Consider the following 19,898-nt stretch of genomic DNA (forward strand, 5'->3'; position numbering starts at 1 on the left):
CGAGTTTTAAGTTCATAATATTAAACTAATATTAGCGCGCACAATTTTGGAAATGAACTTAAGTTTGCACGCCACTCAGAGGCGGTAAGTAGACTCAAACTTCGCACAAGCAGTGTTGCACACCTACTTGCTGTACTGCCTCTTACCAGCTGGAGGCGGGTGGGCTCACGCATGCCACGTACGCACCTGGGTGTTGCGATGCAGGATGTCCAAGAAGGAGCCGAGGCCCAGGCTGGGGAGGTCGCGCGAGTCAAAGTGCTCGGCAAGCTGCTTCTCCACGCGTGACAGCGCGGGCAGGCCCAGGGGCTCTGCCATCTTACTTGCGTGGCTCAGCAGACGGACCAGCTGCTCGGCTACCGCCTCTGCGAAGGAGAGAAGCAATGCCATTGTAGGAAAGGACAACGAAGCTGTAACTCGCTCCAAATGGCTCGACAACTGCCACTCCCCCCCCCGTCTCATCTACGGCCTCCCAATAAGTTTCATCATCACATTCCAGATGACCCAAAAAAAATTGTTTAATACTTAGGCCTTTGCGACCAATATTATCCGCAAGAGATTTTTTTTGGGTTAGGTCGCATGAAGTGCATATTAACGCGTATTATTGAGTGCATATTTACGCATATTATTGAGAGCATATTTACATGATCTAACGCAAAAATCTCGATTATGGACTCAAAAAACTGCTGGCAGACTTCTCACTCACACCCGTATGCAAGACGATATCACCCAAATATTCCAATTGTTCAACTATCCGCCGAACCAGTCCAGGATAAATTTCAAGTTCACACTCAGCATTCTGAAGGTCCTCCGTGGTCTGACCCCTTATGTACAATACAAGAAACTACATTTAATTCAGATTGTTCTTTTAATATCGTGTCATGAGACGGAGCATCCACTCGGATCTCTCACAGAGCAGCGGAACCCGTCGTATTGGAGAATGGCCCACAGAAGAGAACATCACAAAGCTACCTCTGACATCGCTTCTAGTGACCTCTGGTCCACACAGTAAAGGGAAGCACATTCCCACCCACTCTGAACATAAGAGTAATGTCCATCGCATGAAAGTTGAGCCGATATTGGACTTAGTCAAATTGAGTGCACAGCCATTTATTTTCTATGTTTTGGGTGTTTTTTACAGTCATTAATGCCCGGGCTGAGATAATCAACTGGCTGCACTTGACAAAAGCAAGTTTTATCAAAGGCGGTTACCTGGATTCGAACCCCAGGTCTCAGCATTTCCAGCTCAGCGCTAACAATCACTCTCAGCCACCCGTGCCATCTCGACATTAATTTGACAAATCAATGCGTCATACGCTGAACTAATGCCCACTTGCAGCCCACGCTGCATCACCTTGTCCCACACAACCACGCACCTGAGATTGACTTATTAATAACTCATGGATATTCCCTTCAGGTGTTTGTTACAAGTCACATGCTTAAACTGAACAAATATGTGCTCCAGTGAATCTGAAATCTACATGATCACCCTCAACAGTACAGTAGTTGCATATCTTTACAACAGTGGGTGGAGTTTGATTGATGGTGATTGGCGTGGCTCTGCTAACCAACTTAGAGGGCCGAATCTTCTGCTCGGGAGCAGGAAAGTGTTATCATCGAGCACGTGCATTGATCGGTCGATCGTTAGTTTTTAGCATAGAGATCCGCAGAAAATAGATATTTCTGGATCATCCGAGATTTTTCATTATCCGCAGCCATCCTCCCCGTCATTAGCGCGGATAATTGAGAGTCTATTATATATGCAAATTTGTTTCCTTACTCTCCGGAGGAGGCGGCGGTCTGGTGTCGGGAGTGCTGATGTTGCCGAGAAAAGCGGCCGGTTTCTCCTTGACCACGAGGTCACGGGGAGTCTCGAGCGAGCCACAGCACAGGGCCAACTGAAACAGCTTCTGGGCCAGCGTGTCCCCTTTCACCTGCCGCAGGAAGTCCTGCACACACTGTCGGTGGAGACAACAAAGGACCCAAACCACGTGCAGCCATATCACACTGTTGGGGCAAATAGAGGGTGATGCATGCATAGATGTCCTACCGATTTCAATGCCCCCCCTTACTTTTGTCTCATCGTGTGACTGAATTTTGTAAAAGCGATGACCCTAAATATTATAGATGAGAGTGTTAATTCAGTGGTAGAGAAAGTCTTTTGATACTGGTGGAAGTATCCACAGACTTGAAACGCATGGCGATTATCACCCATTAAATAATTCCAAGGACAAATGTATTATGAAAAATCTAAGCAGATACATTATTTTTCTCGCACGGTAAATTTGTTTCATGTCCAAATGCCACTGCCCCCACCTTCTTCAGCTTATTCACAAAGATGGCCTCGGCGTTCTGGAAGACCTGCAGCACGATCTCGGCCGCCGGCTGTGTCGTGAACTGTCGGCGGAGATCGGCGCTCGTCCCTGGCAAGGGGAACGACTCCAACAAGTGTTTCTTGATCTTGTGTAGCCGGCCCTCCACCTCCTGCTTGATGTCACACTCGATGCGAGCCAGCCCACGGTCCATCACCTCACGCTCGCCTTTCTGGGCCTTGCCGATCACCTAAACAAACAACACAATGTGAGCAACTGTGGTGGCCACAGGTGCGCAGGGCAGTGCTGTAGTTGCGATGATGGAACACATGATGGACGAGTGGTTCAACAGCGAATACACGGTGTGCTGGCAATGCACGATTGCCATCGAGAGATGGGTTTGGTGGATCATCCTAGCAGCAGTGGCTTTTGGCGAGCCAACAAAGTCAGCACACCACTCGATTTCAGATGCACTTCTGTGGCCAACTGGAATGCACTTCCTTCTGATATTAGGAAGCCACTAGAGCCATGCACTTTTAAATAGATTGAAAACTAATTTCTTTAGAACTGCATCTTGTGTTCACAGTTTGTTGTCCTTCCCCACACCTCTGATTAGCACGGTTGGCTACTTACAGTGCGAAAGAAGTTCAACATATATACATGTGGTTTTACCCAATCCCAGAATTTCTGAGTATTTGTTTAGATTTGCTAATTTCGATTGTGACACCGGCATAAATGTCCTCCTCATTTATGAATAACATCACGAGATATTTTTTACATTATTTGTGAAGCATATGGAAATGCAGTTTTGGTTAATACACCCACAGTATTAACTAGGGCGACTCCTGGGCTCGAATCGCGAATCTCTGAAACAAGCGACAAATGCACAACCACTCGGGAAAGTAGATTTCTGGAAGAAGCGGGACATTAAAATAGGCCTCAGCCTTCGATACGATATATATTAACATATACTTACACGAGCAGTTACTTCAATGCTCATGTCACAGCACTGCACTCACAAAACTTAAGTCCTGTAGTAAGTCTGTCTCAGACTGCATGAAAAAAGATACACCCTATTCACTTGAGAGGGAGACGCGGTGTGAAACTCCTGTGCCTGAGCAACTGATGATATCTCAGCATTGTGGCCGTGTAAGGCAAATGCAAGGTGGGGGGTGGGGGGGGAGTGGTAAAAGGTATGCAGTGTCACTCTCAGGTCGGAACACAGCGCCACGTATGCTTTGGCTGTGCGTCAACAATTCCAGAACGCATTTAATTACGAAAGTAAACCCCCCCCCCCCAAGGGCAACAATACATACTTTACGCATTGAATAATACAATTCGCGCAGTCAACAAGCGACGCAATGCATACACACACACACACACGCTCGTACACGCAGGCACGGCACGTACAGAAATTCCCAGGGGTATGCTTGTGATTCGGATGCCCAGATCGTAAATATCCGGAGCCCCGTACTGTTCCATGAGATGCTTCAGGAAGTCCGGCATCTCCAAACGTGCCATCACTCCTTTGCCTCGGGAGCTGCGGCTCTTGGCCATGAAGGTCCTCAAACTCTGCCGCAAACAACAACACGAACACGTTACGCAGAGCGCATGCTAGGGGAGCAACGATTCGGACTTGATTATTCATCCTCAAGCTCGCGATATGCACACCGGATCGCGTGCGTAAGAATCGATGTTTTCGATTCGTATACGTTGCATGAAATTGGTTCACATGTTCCAACACCCACCCCCACTCCAGCCACTAGAGCCTGCTGCATTCACCACGTTTTAAAAAAGGCGTTGAATCTTGAGTTGATTCACGAGCACTCAATCGCGATAATCGATTGAGTCGCGACAGGGGTGGTTGGGGTGGGCGCGTATCGCTTCTGCTTACATCTGCAAGGAATGACTTGCTGAGCTTTCATATAATTTAATAGACAAAAAATGCATGTGTCAGTAGCACTGCGGCCTTAAAAGGGGAAAAAAATACAATAAGCGACGTTTTGGGCAATGACCCTTCTTCATATTGCATAGAAAGGCCAGAAAAATTGAGTGGACAATAAGAACTTCACAGCGATTACCGTTTCTCAACAGCTTTTAGGTAACCATTTATATGCAAAATGAAAAAAAACGATCAAAAAACATGTTTAGAAATCATACCCAGCCCCATGGTGTAAAGTGTAGCCTCCAACTGCTTATTACCCACTAGATTTCCGTGGCTTATGTTCTATCAAGCAGGGCAATTGTCCGAAGATTGTCTATTAGCACGTGAAATTTTTGGCCCACAGTGTTACCGACAAATGTGTTGGGACTTTAATTGTGCTTGTGCACTGCTGCCAACGCAAATCATATAGGTTGTAGGTTGTGCAGCCGTGCAATTGTATGCGAGGAGGTGGGCTGGTGGGGGGGGGGATGGTGGGGCTGGTGGTGGTGGTGGGGCAGGCTGGTGGTAGTGAGGCGGGGGGAGGGGGGCTGGTGGTGGTGGGGCGGGGGGCTGGTTGTGGTGCGGTGGGGGGGGCTGGTGGTGGTGGGGCCAGCGGGGGCTAGTGGTGGTTCGTGCCAGCGGGGGGCTGGTGGTGGTGGCGCGGGGGGGGGGGGCTTGTGGTGGTTCATGCCGGGAGGGGGGCTGGTGGTGGTGGCGCGGGGGGGGGGCGGTTGGTGGGGCAGGATGGTGGTGGGGCAGGGGGGCTGGTGGTGGTTCGTGCCGGGGAGGGGGGGGGCTGGTGATGGTGGGGCAGGGGGGGGCTTGTGTGATGGGGCGGGGGCTTTCTCTCAGGCCTGAAAACTCCCACCACCTATTAGAAGAGGTGGACATACCCACACTTTACCCCACCACACACGACTTGCCGATCGAATGCATATCTTCCGTCAATCCATTTACACTGCGGGGTGTACACAGGCACAGGGATTTGACAAACTTTCCAATTATTTCAACTACTGTTCCGGAAGATGGAATTGAATTTGGCAGCCTCAGGATTGCCAACTCCAGTTTGCTAACCGTTATACCACTGCAGGCTCTCAAATCATTAACAAAATAAGTTTGGAAATAAAACCGACGGAAAAGGGTTAAGTGGGCAAGACCTGGAGGATGTCCACGGTGGTGATCTCGTAGATGTCATCATCGCGGAGTGAGTGCGGCACTTTGAAGAGGCGCTGCACCAGAGGGTGGCGGCACAGCGGTCCCAGGCCGATCTCGCGAAATAACTGCTTTTCCTTCAGGGCGGCCAAACACTGGCCCAGCTCGTACAGCGTGCTGATGCATCGCACTTTCTCGAAGGCCTGCAAAGCCCACCCCACCAAAAAAAATACAAACTCTGGCTGATGTTTACACTTAAATTTGATGGCTCAGTAGTCTCAGTAGTCTTATAGCCAAGGACCCATATCTAGCAGAGAAGGTCCTTGCCTCTAAACATCAGGCAGTCCACCAGCATTGGTTGGAGAACGCTTGGGCCTGCTCATGAGACAATGAATGTCAACACTGGTCCAGAGAATGTTGAACTTCTTTTGCACGTACGGTGCTGGAGAAGCAATGGTGCTAAGATGCACTCCCAAAAGGCTGTGCGGCCGATGGGAAGCATAAAACACTTCTGTAATACAGTTCATGTTTTTAGATTCGTATACATTAAGTAATGGGTTCACATCCCCTTGTAGCCACTAGAGCCGCAACTCCCAATTACAACAATTCATCGAATCACCGGAGGTGACGATGTGAATCACTCCGACACAAGTTTGAAGCTGCACTTGGTGTTGTACTTCTTTGCTTGGAGTCCGCTAATGTTCATGCTACTGTTATTCAATTATCACGTTGCCACGTTGGTACGTTCACGTTTCTTACAAATAGTTTTCCCTGTTGAATGGATCACCAAACCCAAGTGACGGTAATGTTACGGTAAAAAAACTCAGTGGGTGACCTCTGGGCGCAGCATGACCTAGCAAACAGACGACCAATCGAGCGAAATAAACATAGGAAACGCACCTCAATGAACAGGTTGACTTCCCTGTGTGTTCGGACAAACTCATTCATCACAGGCAAAACGAACAGGTCCCGAATGCCCACGTCCTTCAGGAACTGCACCTGGAGGTGTTGGCACACCAATTGAATCACCTAGCAAAAGAGGAAGAAAGAGGAACACAGCAGAGATGACGTGGATACATCATCGCAATACAGCAGTCTACGGCCCGTCAATTTTTCACAGCGGTAGTAAGGCCCTTAGGTGTTTGGGAGCACAAGGCAGGTGCAAGGTGGGTGAGTAATAATTTCCTTCCCTCCCGCCAATACTTATTTCAGGCTGTGTTGACATGGCAGTAAATCACACGAGATAATGACACAGGTTAATTGTCACACAAGCAAATTAGGAAGCTGCCATGCTGTTAATGGTTAGTATACTGAACTCACAGCCCAGAGGTAGCAAAATGGGTACACCACAGTTAGCTGATGCGGAAAGTCGCGTGTGATGCAGCAAAGTGTGGGTGTCGGCCAGCTCTTCCAACACATCTGGTCAACATGGAAAAGTAGACCAAATACTCGTAAAGAGTTCGCTCTCATAAAGCTCCTTTCACCAGCGGTGGTGTGACCAAGCAGTTGCAGAGCTGCACTTTTATATAATTCAGGTCAAAGCCAGATACACATTGGAGGATAAACATCCCATGGAGGTGGGGAAATTGTTATGCAATAATGTCAGGTCAAACTTATTTAGGATATTTACAGGTGCGTTTTATTCATGCCATACAGGTAGAGAGTCCAGAGTGAAACCTCGGCCACTGGCATAGTGAGTCATGGATTGTTTGTCACCCGGACTACGGGTTCTTGTGTTTGTTTATGGTTGCTATACAAGCCATGTGATCTACACCACGAAGAGAGTCTGTAACCGGATTACATTCATGTGCACAGCAAATCAGATGTGAATATAAAATAAATAAGGTCTACTCAAAGACCGCACTTTAGGATTTGGCACACTCAATAAAATTTAAATTCATAAATGAAGGTCAACAAACCATAATCAAATGGGTAGTGCATCGATGTACCAATTGTGGTTACAGATGACTTCAAGAAGAAAATGCTGAATGCGGTTTGTAAGCGAGTTTAAACATGCATCTACACCATTTAAATATATTTTAAACAACCCGTTGCAAAAATGACAGTAATTTGAAATGTAGCACTGTACATCGGAACAATTTGAAAGACGTTAGATTGGAAACTGTCCAAAAAGCGATAGGGGGAAAACAAATATATGTTTTCATAATACAGGTTTTTTTGGGTTAGATCGTGTAAATATATAAATGTGTCGTTAAACCCACCACCACTCGACACAGACAATTAGTAAGAGGTCTGTCACTTAAATAGAACATACCAATTCGTTACCAGTACAGCACACCAGTTGTGTGTTAGAGAGTAAAGCCACAACATTTACAATCCGAGTACGACATTTCGACAGTAATTACAACCAGCCTCATCAGCCGGCAGCCAGATTTGTGGAAATAAATATTTTTTTTAATATATATTGATTTAAATCTATATTTAAAACATATAGAGAAACTGGAACATTATTACAGAATTGGGCGGGACATATGTCGAAAAGAGAATGACTCCAGCTTAGCTTGCAAGAACTAAGAGATACTGTGGCCATGTGGCCTTAATGACAGAGACAGGCAGATCAAATGTTGACGTTGGAATGAAGACAAATGGACGAGGAAGAACACGGACTGCAAATCACGCAGCCCCATCTCATTCACATCTGTTGTATGTGTCGGGTTATGAATTTTTGATGAAAATAATAAAAATTAATAATTTTCCGAAAAATGCGCAAATCGCATTAATTATGTTAATGTGTGTATTAATATGCATAAATTATGATGATGCGTGTAATTATATGCATAAATTATGATAATCGCTGAGATAATCGTAGTAATTTATGCGGATGCTTGCGATGATGTTAATGTGTGCAGTTGTGATAATTAGGCTCAGCTTCGTTTATCCAGAGTTGTCAATCAGGATAACACGATTATCATCGATTAAACGTTTACCGATTATCCTAGTGTGTGTTATGATATTTAAGGTCACCAGTTCAGATCTCATCACAGGATACAGCTCTTATGAATAAGACAGTTTTGCATGGACTTGGAAAGAAGCACTCGAACAGTTGGTGTTAAGCAATTTTATTCTAACAAGCATGTGACATTCTATCATGCAGGTCAAACATGCGTCAATAATTCATGAATAACCAAACTCTTATGCATTGCGATACTATGCATTCGATTAATATAACTAAAATTCTTATGCAATTACGAGGTTATGCAATTACCTAATATGAATGACTAAACATTTTTTATTCATGTAACTCGACGGCAGCAACTGCTTTGCACGATCAGTTGATATTGAACGCACCACCTCGAAATGGCAACCCTTTTTGAAACGCAAAGATAATTTTCTTATTCGTGTGCGGCCTGTGTGTGCGTTGTCCCCTCGTAATATTAATTGTGTCGTTAGCTTGTGTGGTGTAGGAGGATACAACCAGCGGCCAGAAGTTCTCTGGGTTGGGCGTGGCCGCTGCTGCTCCCTCGCTCAGCGTGTCGCTCGGCTTGTGTGCTCTCTCTCTCTCTCTCTACCGCTGGATGACGAATTGGCACGACGCTCGGTGACGCCCGGTGACGTCCGAGTCGTGCTGCTCTTGCGCTCTCTCTCTCTCCACAGCCGTTTGACCAGGCTTTCTCCACTGCTTCGCGCTCTCTGCTTTGCACGCTTGGTCGACGCTTGGCGATCTCCGCCCTTTTACAGGTTGATTGCTTGTCGTCACTCGTCACTCTCTCTGCTCCGTGCTTCCTTTGTTCGTGCAGCTGCCAGCTTCACTCGCACTTAACTTCGTTCTGCGAGAAGCGACACCTGCTATCGGCATCGGTGTTTCGTTTCCTCACGACGCTCCGCCAGCCGGAGCACGGCTGAAACCCAGCCCCAACTCAGGTTGAACTCAGACTTCTGCGACTCGAACGACTCCTCCTCGTTCCATCACTTCTCGAGGCACAACCGCCCCAGCTCTCTTGCGAGCCCCGTCGCAACACCGCGTCACAAGCCGAGTTGCGAGACTGAGCGCGACTCGGACAGACTGCTCTCAGACTGTCACTTTAACGATGTCTCGTCGTTCCATCTCTCCTCGAGGCACGACGCGCCTCCGCTCTCTTGCGAGCCCCGTCGCATACCGCGTCGCAAGCCGAGTTGCGAGACTGAGCACGACTCAACCCAGACTGCTCTCAGGCTGCCACTTTAACGATGTCTCGTCGTCCCATCTCTTCTCGAGGCACGACTGCCACAGCTCCCTTGCGTGCCCCGTCGCAACGCTGAGCTCGACTCGGACTGACTCAACCCAGACTGTCCTTTTGCGGTGTGCGCCCGTGCCTAACTCAAAACGTGACTCCCCTCTCTCCGCGTCTCTTGCGAGAGAAAACAAACAATACAGAGTGAGAAGAAGCAGACACCCCCCACCTTGTGACCTTTTGCTCCCTCCTTGCCCGTCAGACCCCGCTGGAAGACAAAGGTGGCTGAGGAGATGTTTGTAATACATTTATGTGGTCCTGTGTGTTACATTTATTCTTGAATTATATTTTATGAGTTCCTTCGGTCTTAGTATCGTGGTAATCATTCGTCTATGTTTAATGAATATTCGTAATGATTCTCGTCACATTATTATTTTGGCTTCGCCAAGTTTAGTTCTCCAGAGATTGGTGTTTATTCTGAGTTATATTTTAATGTCCTGAGGTTAAGCGTAATTATGTTTCCACTTAAGCTTTCTGGAATTCGTACTCTTTATTTTTTATTTTTATTTTTTTGGAAGGTCGTGTAGGTAGGAAACATATAATAATAGAAAAAATATTATTGTTTGTTGGTTAATTATCTTTGTTAAGTTTCTACTTTTCGGTAAGGAAAACGTTAAGAAAACCCGAAGTTTCAAGCATTATTTATTCTGCCCTTATCTGGACATCTCCAGATTTCTTGGGAGGCAAGTCCATACATCTTTTGTCCATCTGGATGTCCATGATCTCTTTGTGACCGAACTCTCAACATTTTAACCGCCCTCCATGTTTCATGGATTCCTGGTGTTCTTGTGAGGAGAAGTGAGTTGTTTTCATTAATTAATTAAAAAAAAGGTATATATATAGATTAAAAAAAAAATTATTATATATATTTTTTTGAATTATTCTTAATTAAAAAAAAGGGTATAGACACAACACATCGCCAAGTGCGTCTCGAAACCTTACCATGCCTACATATATTAAACAACATCGATTAAAGTGGTCCCATTAGATTCACAATTAGTCTGAATCTTTAGTACACATTTAATGCCTAGGAATATAGAACATGTTGTAAGAGAATACAGGTCGTTTAAACAAATTCAAACATTGGTTATTACAACCAAAGCCCTTTGAAGAGTCGTAATTTAAAATCAAATGGCAGAGCAAAAGATTTTAATTAATTTAATTGCTTCCATTCTAACATTTCCGAACCTGTGGTGGGCTCATTGCTTGCAGATTAAATACTCAACACGAGTCATCATTATTGAGTTCTTGCGGTTTCAGTGGCACATATCCACATACCGCAAAATAAAACATCCACAAGTTTTCCATCGTCTGTTTTGCAAACTATCGTAGCTTGATAAAAATATCTTAAAAGTATATCATTCCTGACGAAATGTTAACGATTAACAAAAGTGCAAGAATTAAGGTTGTACATAAATAGCTGTCGCCCATAAAATTAGTGCTTCACTATAGATTTTCGGAGTAATTAATAGAACAGCAGTTATTTTGAGGTACATTAAATTAATATTATTGTTTCTAGAACTTTTGGCAGCATGTGTGTTATAAGAACTATAGATTGTAATCATTAAATACTTATGGCACACTTAAGTTGACTGAAATGCGGTTTACGTAATCTTTGGCTGGCTGGCCAGCATAGCACAAAAAATATATAAAATGATGATATACCATTTAAAGTTATGGCAAACTAACATCGTAAAAATTGTCATGTCATTAGAAATATTAGGGTATCGAATTGTATCACCTAGTGGAAAATAGTATCAGCTAATCATTTCCCTTATCGATAAAACTTTGTGGGGAAGATAACAGTGGTTAAATTTCGATTTAAAGCTTTCGTGACTGCAGGGATTCATCTTCTTGGTTCTTTCGGTAAAGTCACGTAGAAGGGAAATAATAAAATAATAAAAATAAAACATAATAAAATAATTCACGACGTTTCGGCCACAACGCAAGCAGCCGTCCTCAGGTGAAGAGCAGGTCTGTCGGAAAGACAGCGTCTGAAGTCTTTCCGACAGACCTGTTCTTCACCTGAGGACGGCTGCTTGCGTTGTGGCCGAAACGTCGTGAAATTATTTTATTATGTTTTATTTTTATTATTTTATTATCTCCCTTCTACGTGACTTTACCGAAATAACTAACAGTGGTTGTCCTATGCAGAGACTCAACCCCTCCCCAACCCCCCCATCATAGGAATGTGGAATTTCCATGACCGGTTCAGGATGGTAAAAAATTAACCCGTAAAAACAAAGTTTTTCACTATAAATCCTTTATATGCGTGGTGGCTAGAGTCCTCTCGTCCTCTGGCTTGAGATGGCTGCCACCTATGGGTCAGATGATTGCCTGCCACCATTAAGCAATTGGTAATTAAATATAAAAAAAAATCCTAAAAAGTGTAAAATTTTGGAAAAAAATTTTCACGAAAATACATTGTCACGCACAACGAGTCTGTGTGCAAAATGTCAGCTCGATTGGATCACGGGAAGTGGGTTAAAAAACGACCGAAAAATTTGCACGGTCGTAAGCGCGCAAGCAAGCAAGTGAACTTAATATAAAGGATTTAAAAAAAGAAATGAGCACCGTATCTCTGTTCATTTGAGCAGGAATTCGCTTTTCGATATCACGACAAAAGTGGGAGGCTTCTCACCTTCTCTGGCGACACATGCTGCTCAGTCTCTCCGAGCGTCTTGATGCAGTCAGCGGCGATCTCGTTCACGCGCTCCACGCCCATGTGCCTAGTTGGTCTCCTGCCTGGATCCACTCTGGGGCTCCCCTGCATCACGCCATGGTGGACCTGTCGCATGCTGGCGTGGTACCTGTCCGCATCTTGCTTCTCGGCCGCGCTTAGGATTTTCTTGGGTTTCTTTTGTACCACCTCTTTTATTTCCGGCATGGCCAGCAGCTGCTCTCGATTCTGCGGTTGGGCCACGGCACCCAATTGTGCAGTCGGCAGCTGCCGAGACGCAGCACCACACTGCGAATCGACGTTCTTCACGGGCGAGTTCTGCTTGCTCTGCATTTCCTTGAGCTCACTTTTGCTCATGCGCAGGATGGACGGCCATTCTTGTGAGGAAGCGGTGGCGGCAGCAGCCATTGCTGAATTTAAAAAAAAAGGTAGAAAAGAAAGCACGGGTGGTGAGTTTAGCAGACTTCAGGGCAAGCTGTATACGAGTGCGAGCACCAGAGGTCGCAAACGGGTTTTGATTCCTTACCCGTACCCGGCCGCACCAGGGTCGCAAATGGGTACCCGTACCCGGTCGGGTACGGGTACCCGTTCCCTACCCGTACCCTACCCGAAATTCAGACAAACGGTTACTCACCGGTGACTCACGGCCTACCCGCACCCGTACCCTGGCCGCACCAAGGTCAATACAGTGTGCACAGCACCTGTATAGCAGGTCCTCGTTTAACGCGGTAGATGCGTTTCTGAAAAGTGCCGCGTGAAGCAAAAACTATTTTCCTAATAAATAATGTCCACGCACAGTAAGATGGGGGGGACAAATAACTTGAGGGGACGCCGCCGCGTTACCCTATCATCTCGCTCAACCGCGCAGCTCAAGAAAGTAGTTCGTCGTCGACCGCTCAGAAAGCGCGTTCTCACGGTGCGCTTTCCGCACTGTGCGAAAAGCGTTCCCTAAATTAAAGAAACCGCGTTATAGTGAAAACGCGTTATAGTATGAACACGCGGGAAGCAGGCACACTGCGTGACGCTTCCGCATGCAGGTGACATCACAGATGTGACATCACAGCTCACTTGCCATGCAAAATATATCCATTATTGTACCCCCCCCCCAAAAAAATACAAAAGTCTATTTTTATAATTTTTGCATGGTGTACAGTCTGGAAAGTACCCACACGCCAAATTTCAAGTTTGTTGCATGTCGGGAAGTATGCTAAACATTTCGAACAGACACACATTCACAAATATCCCTTTTAAATATAGATCGCACTTATATTGAACTTTTTTCGCACCGTACGTAGCCAACCGTGCTAATTAGAGGTGTGGGGGAAAGGTAAAACTAAGCACAAAAAGACGTTCAAAAAAAATTATTTTCTACATAAATTAGTTTTCTTTAGAACTGCACAGCCCCCCCGACTTTCAAAGAGTACAGGTACAACAAAATACATTCGTAGTGAATATGCAAAACAGCTATCATAAAAATAACACACCGCACTTGGAAGAAAAAAATTGTAGCAACTATAAATTTTAATGTTATAACTGGTGTTCATCGAGTGGTCAAAAAGAGCAGTGGTAGCATCTTCCCCTAAGAGTTTGTTGAACCAACCTAACTTTGATAATTGTTTTTTTACCCTTTTATCTGGCAACAAAACTGACACCTTTTTTTACAAGGAGTCATGTTTGCATTGACCACAATACCTGCGGTCGGAATGCAAACAAAAAACACAACTCCGATAATGTATGCACTGTCCTTGAAATTGATTGGTCCACACCCGAGACAGCTTTTCTTAGAGCCTAGTCTCACATGGTGTTGGACCAGATGACGCCAAAAGGCGCACAACTCAAAGACAATGCACCATCAGAGTATGAGAGCTCGGGGTAAGCATTTACACCATTGGAACCTACTTTGCCAGTAGCAAAATATGATAATTGGTTTTTTACCCTTTTATCTGGCAACCTGACTTTCTCAACACACCGGAGGTTCACGGGTCTAGCGGTTGCGGTGACAATCAAACTCTGGATAGAACTGATCAAGGCCAATATAACGAGACGCAAATATGCAGACCCTGCAATTTCTTGCCCACGCCACTGCTGTTGGAAAGGCCTCCACCAGAAGGCATTCTAATTAACCCCCTGGAGAAGATATTTTACCCTAATTTTCCATACAGGTCATGCATCTTTTAAGAGGTGGTAGTGCCCACAATTTAACCCACTCACACACGACCTGCCGATCACCTCACAGGTGCTGAGCGATTTGAAAAATACCTCGCCCATTATTTCAACAGCGAAATATTATCTCAAACGGTTTCCTCTCGAGTGCCGAACCATGATTTAACTGCACGAAAAACAAGTTTATCTTACATCCAAGACAACGCATCCATTCTCAAACAAACACGTGTTTAAAAAACGTCCATCTCAATTTTACACGTTGAGCAATCCAAAACAAAATTCGGTACGTATGGAATATGTACATGACAACCCATTGCAACATCCCAATACCTGGAATCTGTGTGTCGATCAACTTCTTCACCCAGGGTGACACACCGTCACCTATGAGAGGTGGCTGCTGCTGCGGCTGCTGCTGCTGCTGCACCGCCGCTGCCGGTGTCCCTCCAAGTGCGAGCCCTGCCGGACTCTGCTGGCAACGCATCTGCACGGCTCCTGCAGGGCCGATGTCCACCATTGAACCCTGCGGGGTCGAGCGCGGGTTGCCTCTGCTCGCCCCTTCCGCGACGGGAAGCGACGACTCCACCTCGAACGACGATCCTCCTCGCCGTTGAAATTCCGCGCCCTCTCGCCGATGGTCGTCACTTCCGTCCTCCAATTGCCTCCATCTTGCTTTGGGAGGAAGACCCTCATCTCGTTGTGCCGTGGACAGCGGCATTCCGCTCAGTTTAGCGACCCCTTTGGTGAGACAACCGTGGTCGATGTGGCCCCCCAAGGACTTCAGCATGTTCTTTGTGTTGAGGAAGCCATGCTTCTTGGGAGCGAGGCTGAGGTGGTAGCGCTGCGTGTAGTGCGTGCACAGCTCGCCCACTGTGCAGCCCTCGGGCATCTCCGTCAGCAGGGTCAGCACTTTCTGCCTCCAGTCGTCGTCCATGATGGTGGCCTATGTACAAAAAACGACAGCGCAAATGGTGCACGCACACACACGATTACCTCTTGGATCCGTCTTGTGTGGAGTGTGAGAGCAAACAAGGGGGTTCTCGGTCCCCGTGCAAAAGTATCCAACTGTGTGGTCACACAAATGCAATTGAATGTGGCAAAGATGCAGCCCTCCAATGTATATTCCTCACGCCACTGTTGATGGAAGGACTTCCACTACTGAACGTTTAAATCGAGCTCTCTAGCAGGTAATTGGCCTACTTTATCCATGCGCAATTGTTGTGCAAACAGGAATTCTGTTCAGGCATCGGGCGATTTGCCAGAATAGTGAAGCCATCCACGTGCTTCTGGTTTTAAACGTCCGCAAGTTCCCGAGACAGCCGATCTCTCTCGATATCGACGTGGTATGCATTGCGTAAAATCTGTACCAGGATCAAGACAAACACCTGTGGTATGGTGCGCCACCCAACCCCTACACCTGCCGCTACCAACTCGCACTGACCATCACATACCTGTCAACCGCTTATTAGTTGCCTACCTTATTGCAGACCAATTCAGACCTTACTCTTTGGGAATTTCGGTAAAGTCACCTAGGTATAAAATAAAATAAATCACGACGTTTCGGGCGCAACACAAGCATCTGTCATCAGGTGGGAAAGCATGGTCTGCTGCTGAGGCAGACTATTTTAAAAGGTTTGAAATGGGTGTATCCCAAGGGTCATAAAGAAGTGGCCAGGGATAGTGATGTCAATGTGAGAAATTAGCGTGTAGCTGTAAGATAGGAGAGCGGCCTCCTGGACGAGGGCACGGAAGTGGCTATGTTAATGTGAGAGATTAGCATGGTAATGTGAAATCTAAGAGTGGTGCAATCCAAAGGCATGAGTGAAACCCAACGGGTGCAATCCAAAGGGCATGTGAGTAAGAGTGCAATCCAAAGGCATGAGAGTGCAATGCAAAGGACATGTAAGCATGAGAGATCTAAGAGAGAGGCATAGAGAGAGAGACACACACACATAGAGTTGGAAATAACAGCTGTTATTAAAGAAGTGGCCGGGGCTAGTGATGTTAATGTGAGAAATTATCATAATGTTAACGTGAAATCGAAGAGTGGTGCAATCCAAAGCGACTTCCTAGACGAAATAACCGCTGTTATTTCCAACTCTATGTGTGTGTGTCTCTCTCTCTATGCCTCTCTCTTAGATCTCTCATGCTTACATGTCCTTTGCATTGCACTCTCATGCCTTTGGATTGCACTCTTACTCACATGCCCTTTGGATTGCACCCGTTGGGTTTCACTCATGCCTTTGGATTGCACCACTCTTAGATTTCACATTACCATGCTAATCTCTCACATTAACATAGCCACTTCCGTGCCCTCGTCCAGGAGGCCGCTCTCCTATCTTACAGCTACACGCTAATTTCTCACATTGACATCACTATCCCTGGCCACTTCTTTATGACCCTTGGGATACACCCATTTCAAACCTTTTAAAATAGTCTGCCTCAGCAGCAGGCCATGCTTTCCCACCTGATGATGGACGCTTGTGTTGCGCCCGAAACGTCGTGATTTATTTTATTTTATATCTACGTGACTTTACCGAAAGAACCACAGAGTATGGATTCCTGCAGTCATGAAAGCTTCAAATCAATTCAGACCTTATTGGTCACCCTGTGTCCTTTAAATCTCAAGGTTCATCCCACAAAGTTCCATCACAAGGGAGAAACACACACAAATGTGTTTTGTTGTGCCCGTTTTGAAATGGCTGTACGCAGTATGGACCTGAAAACTAAACTTCCCGGTTCAAAAATAGGGGGTAAACCATATGGGTTGACAGCATTGCATTATCTATGTATCTCTGTGGGTCTCTATGTATCTCTATGAGTCTCTGTGCATCTCTGTGGGTCTCTATGTATCTCTATGGGTCTCTATGCATCTCTGCTGGTATCTATGTATCTCTGTGGGTCTCTATGTATAGCTATGGGTATCTGTCTATAATCATGCCTGTCAATCCCTTATCAGTGCCTATCTTATTACAGACCAATTCAAACCTTATTGTTCACCCCGTGCCTTTATAAATCTCAACGTTCATTCTACAAAGTCCCATCACAAGGGAGAACACAAACTAAGACATTTCCCCTCCCCACTCAATTCCTCTGTACAATAATAGGGATAAACCGTATGGGGTTGGCAGGTGTGCCAGCGTGGTGAAGTATGATCAAACAATCCCGCCGTGACACTCAACAACGTTGCTATGTCTTCTTGGTTCTTTCGGTAAAGTCACGTAGAAGGGAAGTAATACAATAATAAAAATAATGTTTTATTTTTACGTAGAAGGGAAGTAATAAAATAATAAAAATAATGTTTTATTTTTATTATTTTATTACTTCCCTTCTACGTGACTTTACCGAAAGAACCAAGAAGATGAATCCCTGAAGTCACGAAAGCTTTAAAGTCACGTAGAAGGGAAGTAATAAAATAATGTTTTATTTTTACGTAGAAGGGAAGTAATAAAATAATAAAAATAATGTTTTATTTTTATTATTTTATTACTTCCCTTCTACGTGACTTTACCGAAAGAACCAAGAAGATGAATCCCTGCAGTCACGAAAGCTTTAAATCGAAATTTAACGTTGCTATGTTTACAAATCGTCTTTGCATCAATCAATCGATCCGCGGCGCTTTGATCAATCAACTGGCAGGGTGACGGCCTCACGAAACGCGGCGAGTCGGTGATAACGAAGGAAGTAATCGATAGCGAATGATGATCATTTGTATAAGAGATAAAAAAACTAATTTTACTCTTATAGCATTTCTCACGCCACTGTTGTGCGTCAGCTCGAGAACACATTCCTGCGGATTGCTCGGTCAATGGCCAGGGTCAACGGCGGCGTGGTGTATTCCGCAAATATGCCCGACTGTGAGGGCGGGCAGAAGCCGGCGTGAGTAGGTTAAACGTTGAGTTTTATAAGGGCACCACGGGGTGACCAGCCCCTCCCCTCCCCACCCAGCCCCTCCCCACCCTCCCCCTCACCAACCAGCCCCACCCCTGCCATTTTGGATGCACGACGGACGGACACAATAATCCCCTGTGGGCTGGTGTAACCAGGAGGTTTCTACCAGTAAAAGCTTGTGTCTCTCTCTCTCTCGAGGGGGGGGGGTTGGCCTACTCTTTTCTACGTTTCGCAAGAGGTGGTGAGAACTTCGTATCTTTTTTGTTATCTTTGTTAAACGCAGAGAAGATCTCACGCAAACTTGCGACCTGTGGATTTGCAAGTCCCAGGGCGCCAAACCGCGCATCGCACATTGCAACCCACGTCCGATTTGCCGGGATAAGTGTAAAAAAACTAATTATAAACACATTTTCAAACATTAGTTATAAATATCCTTCCGACTTCTCATCCTAAAACGTTGAGAACAAAATGTGTAATGACAACATTACGACGAGATTGCATGTGACGTGCCAAAAAAAGAATTGTCGGGTCGTTCCGGTTTGAAAGGAAGCATCGATAAGTACCGAACGATGCAGGCAACAACATCAAACAAACAACTCAACAGGTTCGTCAATAACACTCTGGCCTTAAATGAGAAAAAACAGGCGACATTTCGGGCCGTGGCCCTTCTTTCTGCCTTCCCTCTTTAAGCGCTACGACGAAAGGGCCATTGCCCGAAACGTCGCCTTACTTTCTATTTTAAGCCAGCGGTGTTAATGAAATGCACTGAGGTGCTTTTTCTGTTCGTTATTTTTGTCCACCAGTTGCTCACACACAGCTATAACCAACGCTTTTTTAAAGTCACGACACAACAAAAACAACCTCAATCTCCAAACAAAAGGCGGTGGTGACGGCGGCGACGGCGGTGGCGGCGGGTACGAACCATGGCAGGCCAATTTCTCTCTGTCTCTCGCCCGCTTCTTCCTCTTCTTCCTCCCCGTCTCGACAGTCAAAATCCCTCTGCGCCACACAAGGAGGGGGAAGCCTCCAAACCACCAAAGAACGAGGGCGCCGTCAGCAACTTGACAACGCCGAGGTGTTAAAACAACTCCCTCCACCCAAAGCCAAGGCTGGCGAGCCTTTTACTCCTCCTCCTCTTCCGTGTGGTCACGAGTGAGGCGAGCGAGGGAGAACGAGGCGAGTTTAAATAGGCAGACGGCTTCCCCAACCAGCCGCGCACGCAGGACGGCGAAACCAAGCCGGGCGAAATGTTTTGAGCAGCAGTGACGCACGTGGCCAGCTCAGAGCAGCGAGCGGCTTCCGGGAAGACTCACGCCCCCCCCCTCCAACACCCCTCCACCACCCCTCCACCACCACCATCACGCCCCTCCCCTCCACCATCACCCCCCCCCACCACCATCACGCCCCTCCCCTCCACCACCATCACCCCCCCACCACCATCACGCCCCCCCCTCCACCATCACCCCCCCCCCCACCACCATCACGCCCCTCCCCTCCATCACCATCACCCCCCTCCACCACCATCACGCCCCTCCCCTCCACCACCATCA

General features: G+C 46.3%; 1 protein-coding gene across 2 annotated transcripts in view; it reads right to left on the bottom strand.

Moving 5' to 3' along the window:
• LOC144944600 (uncharacterized) overlaps positions 1-19,630 on the bottom strand; it is a 75,052-nt gene extending 55,422 nt beyond the window's left edge. Inside the window, exons 1-9 of one of the 2 annotated variants that reach the window (XM_078872899.1) lie at positions 19,271-19,630; positions 14,791-15,400; positions 12,259-12,707; positions 6,286-6,414; positions 5,391-5,588; positions 3,720-3,881; positions 2,314-2,559; positions 1,778-1,955; positions 187-362 (exon numbers count right to left, since the gene is read on the bottom strand). In XM_078872899.1, the coding sequence (XP_078729025.1) occupies positions 187-362; positions 1,778-1,955; positions 2,314-2,559; positions 3,720-3,881; positions 5,391-5,588; positions 6,286-6,414; positions 12,259-12,707; positions 14,791-15,400; positions 19,271-19,273 (2,151 nt within the window). In that variant the 5' untranslated portion in view covers positions 19,274-19,630. Of the gene's footprint in view, positions 1-186; positions 363-1,777; positions 1,956-2,313; positions 2,560-3,719; positions 3,882-5,390; positions 5,589-6,285; positions 6,415-12,258; positions 12,708-14,790; positions 15,401-19,209 lie in introns of both variants that reach the window. The other variant, XM_078872900.1, reaches the window with a different exon arrangement.
• Positions 19,631-19,898: the final 268 nt, after the last annotated feature.

The sequence above is a fragment of the Lampetra fluviatilis genome, chromosome 35, assembly GCF_964198595.1.
Source record: "Lampetra fluviatilis chromosome 35, kcLamFluv1.1, whole genome shotgun sequence".
NCBI classification, from domain to species: domain Eukaryota; kingdom Metazoa; phylum Chordata; class Hyperoartia; order Petromyzontiformes; family Petromyzontidae; genus Lampetra; species Lampetra fluviatilis.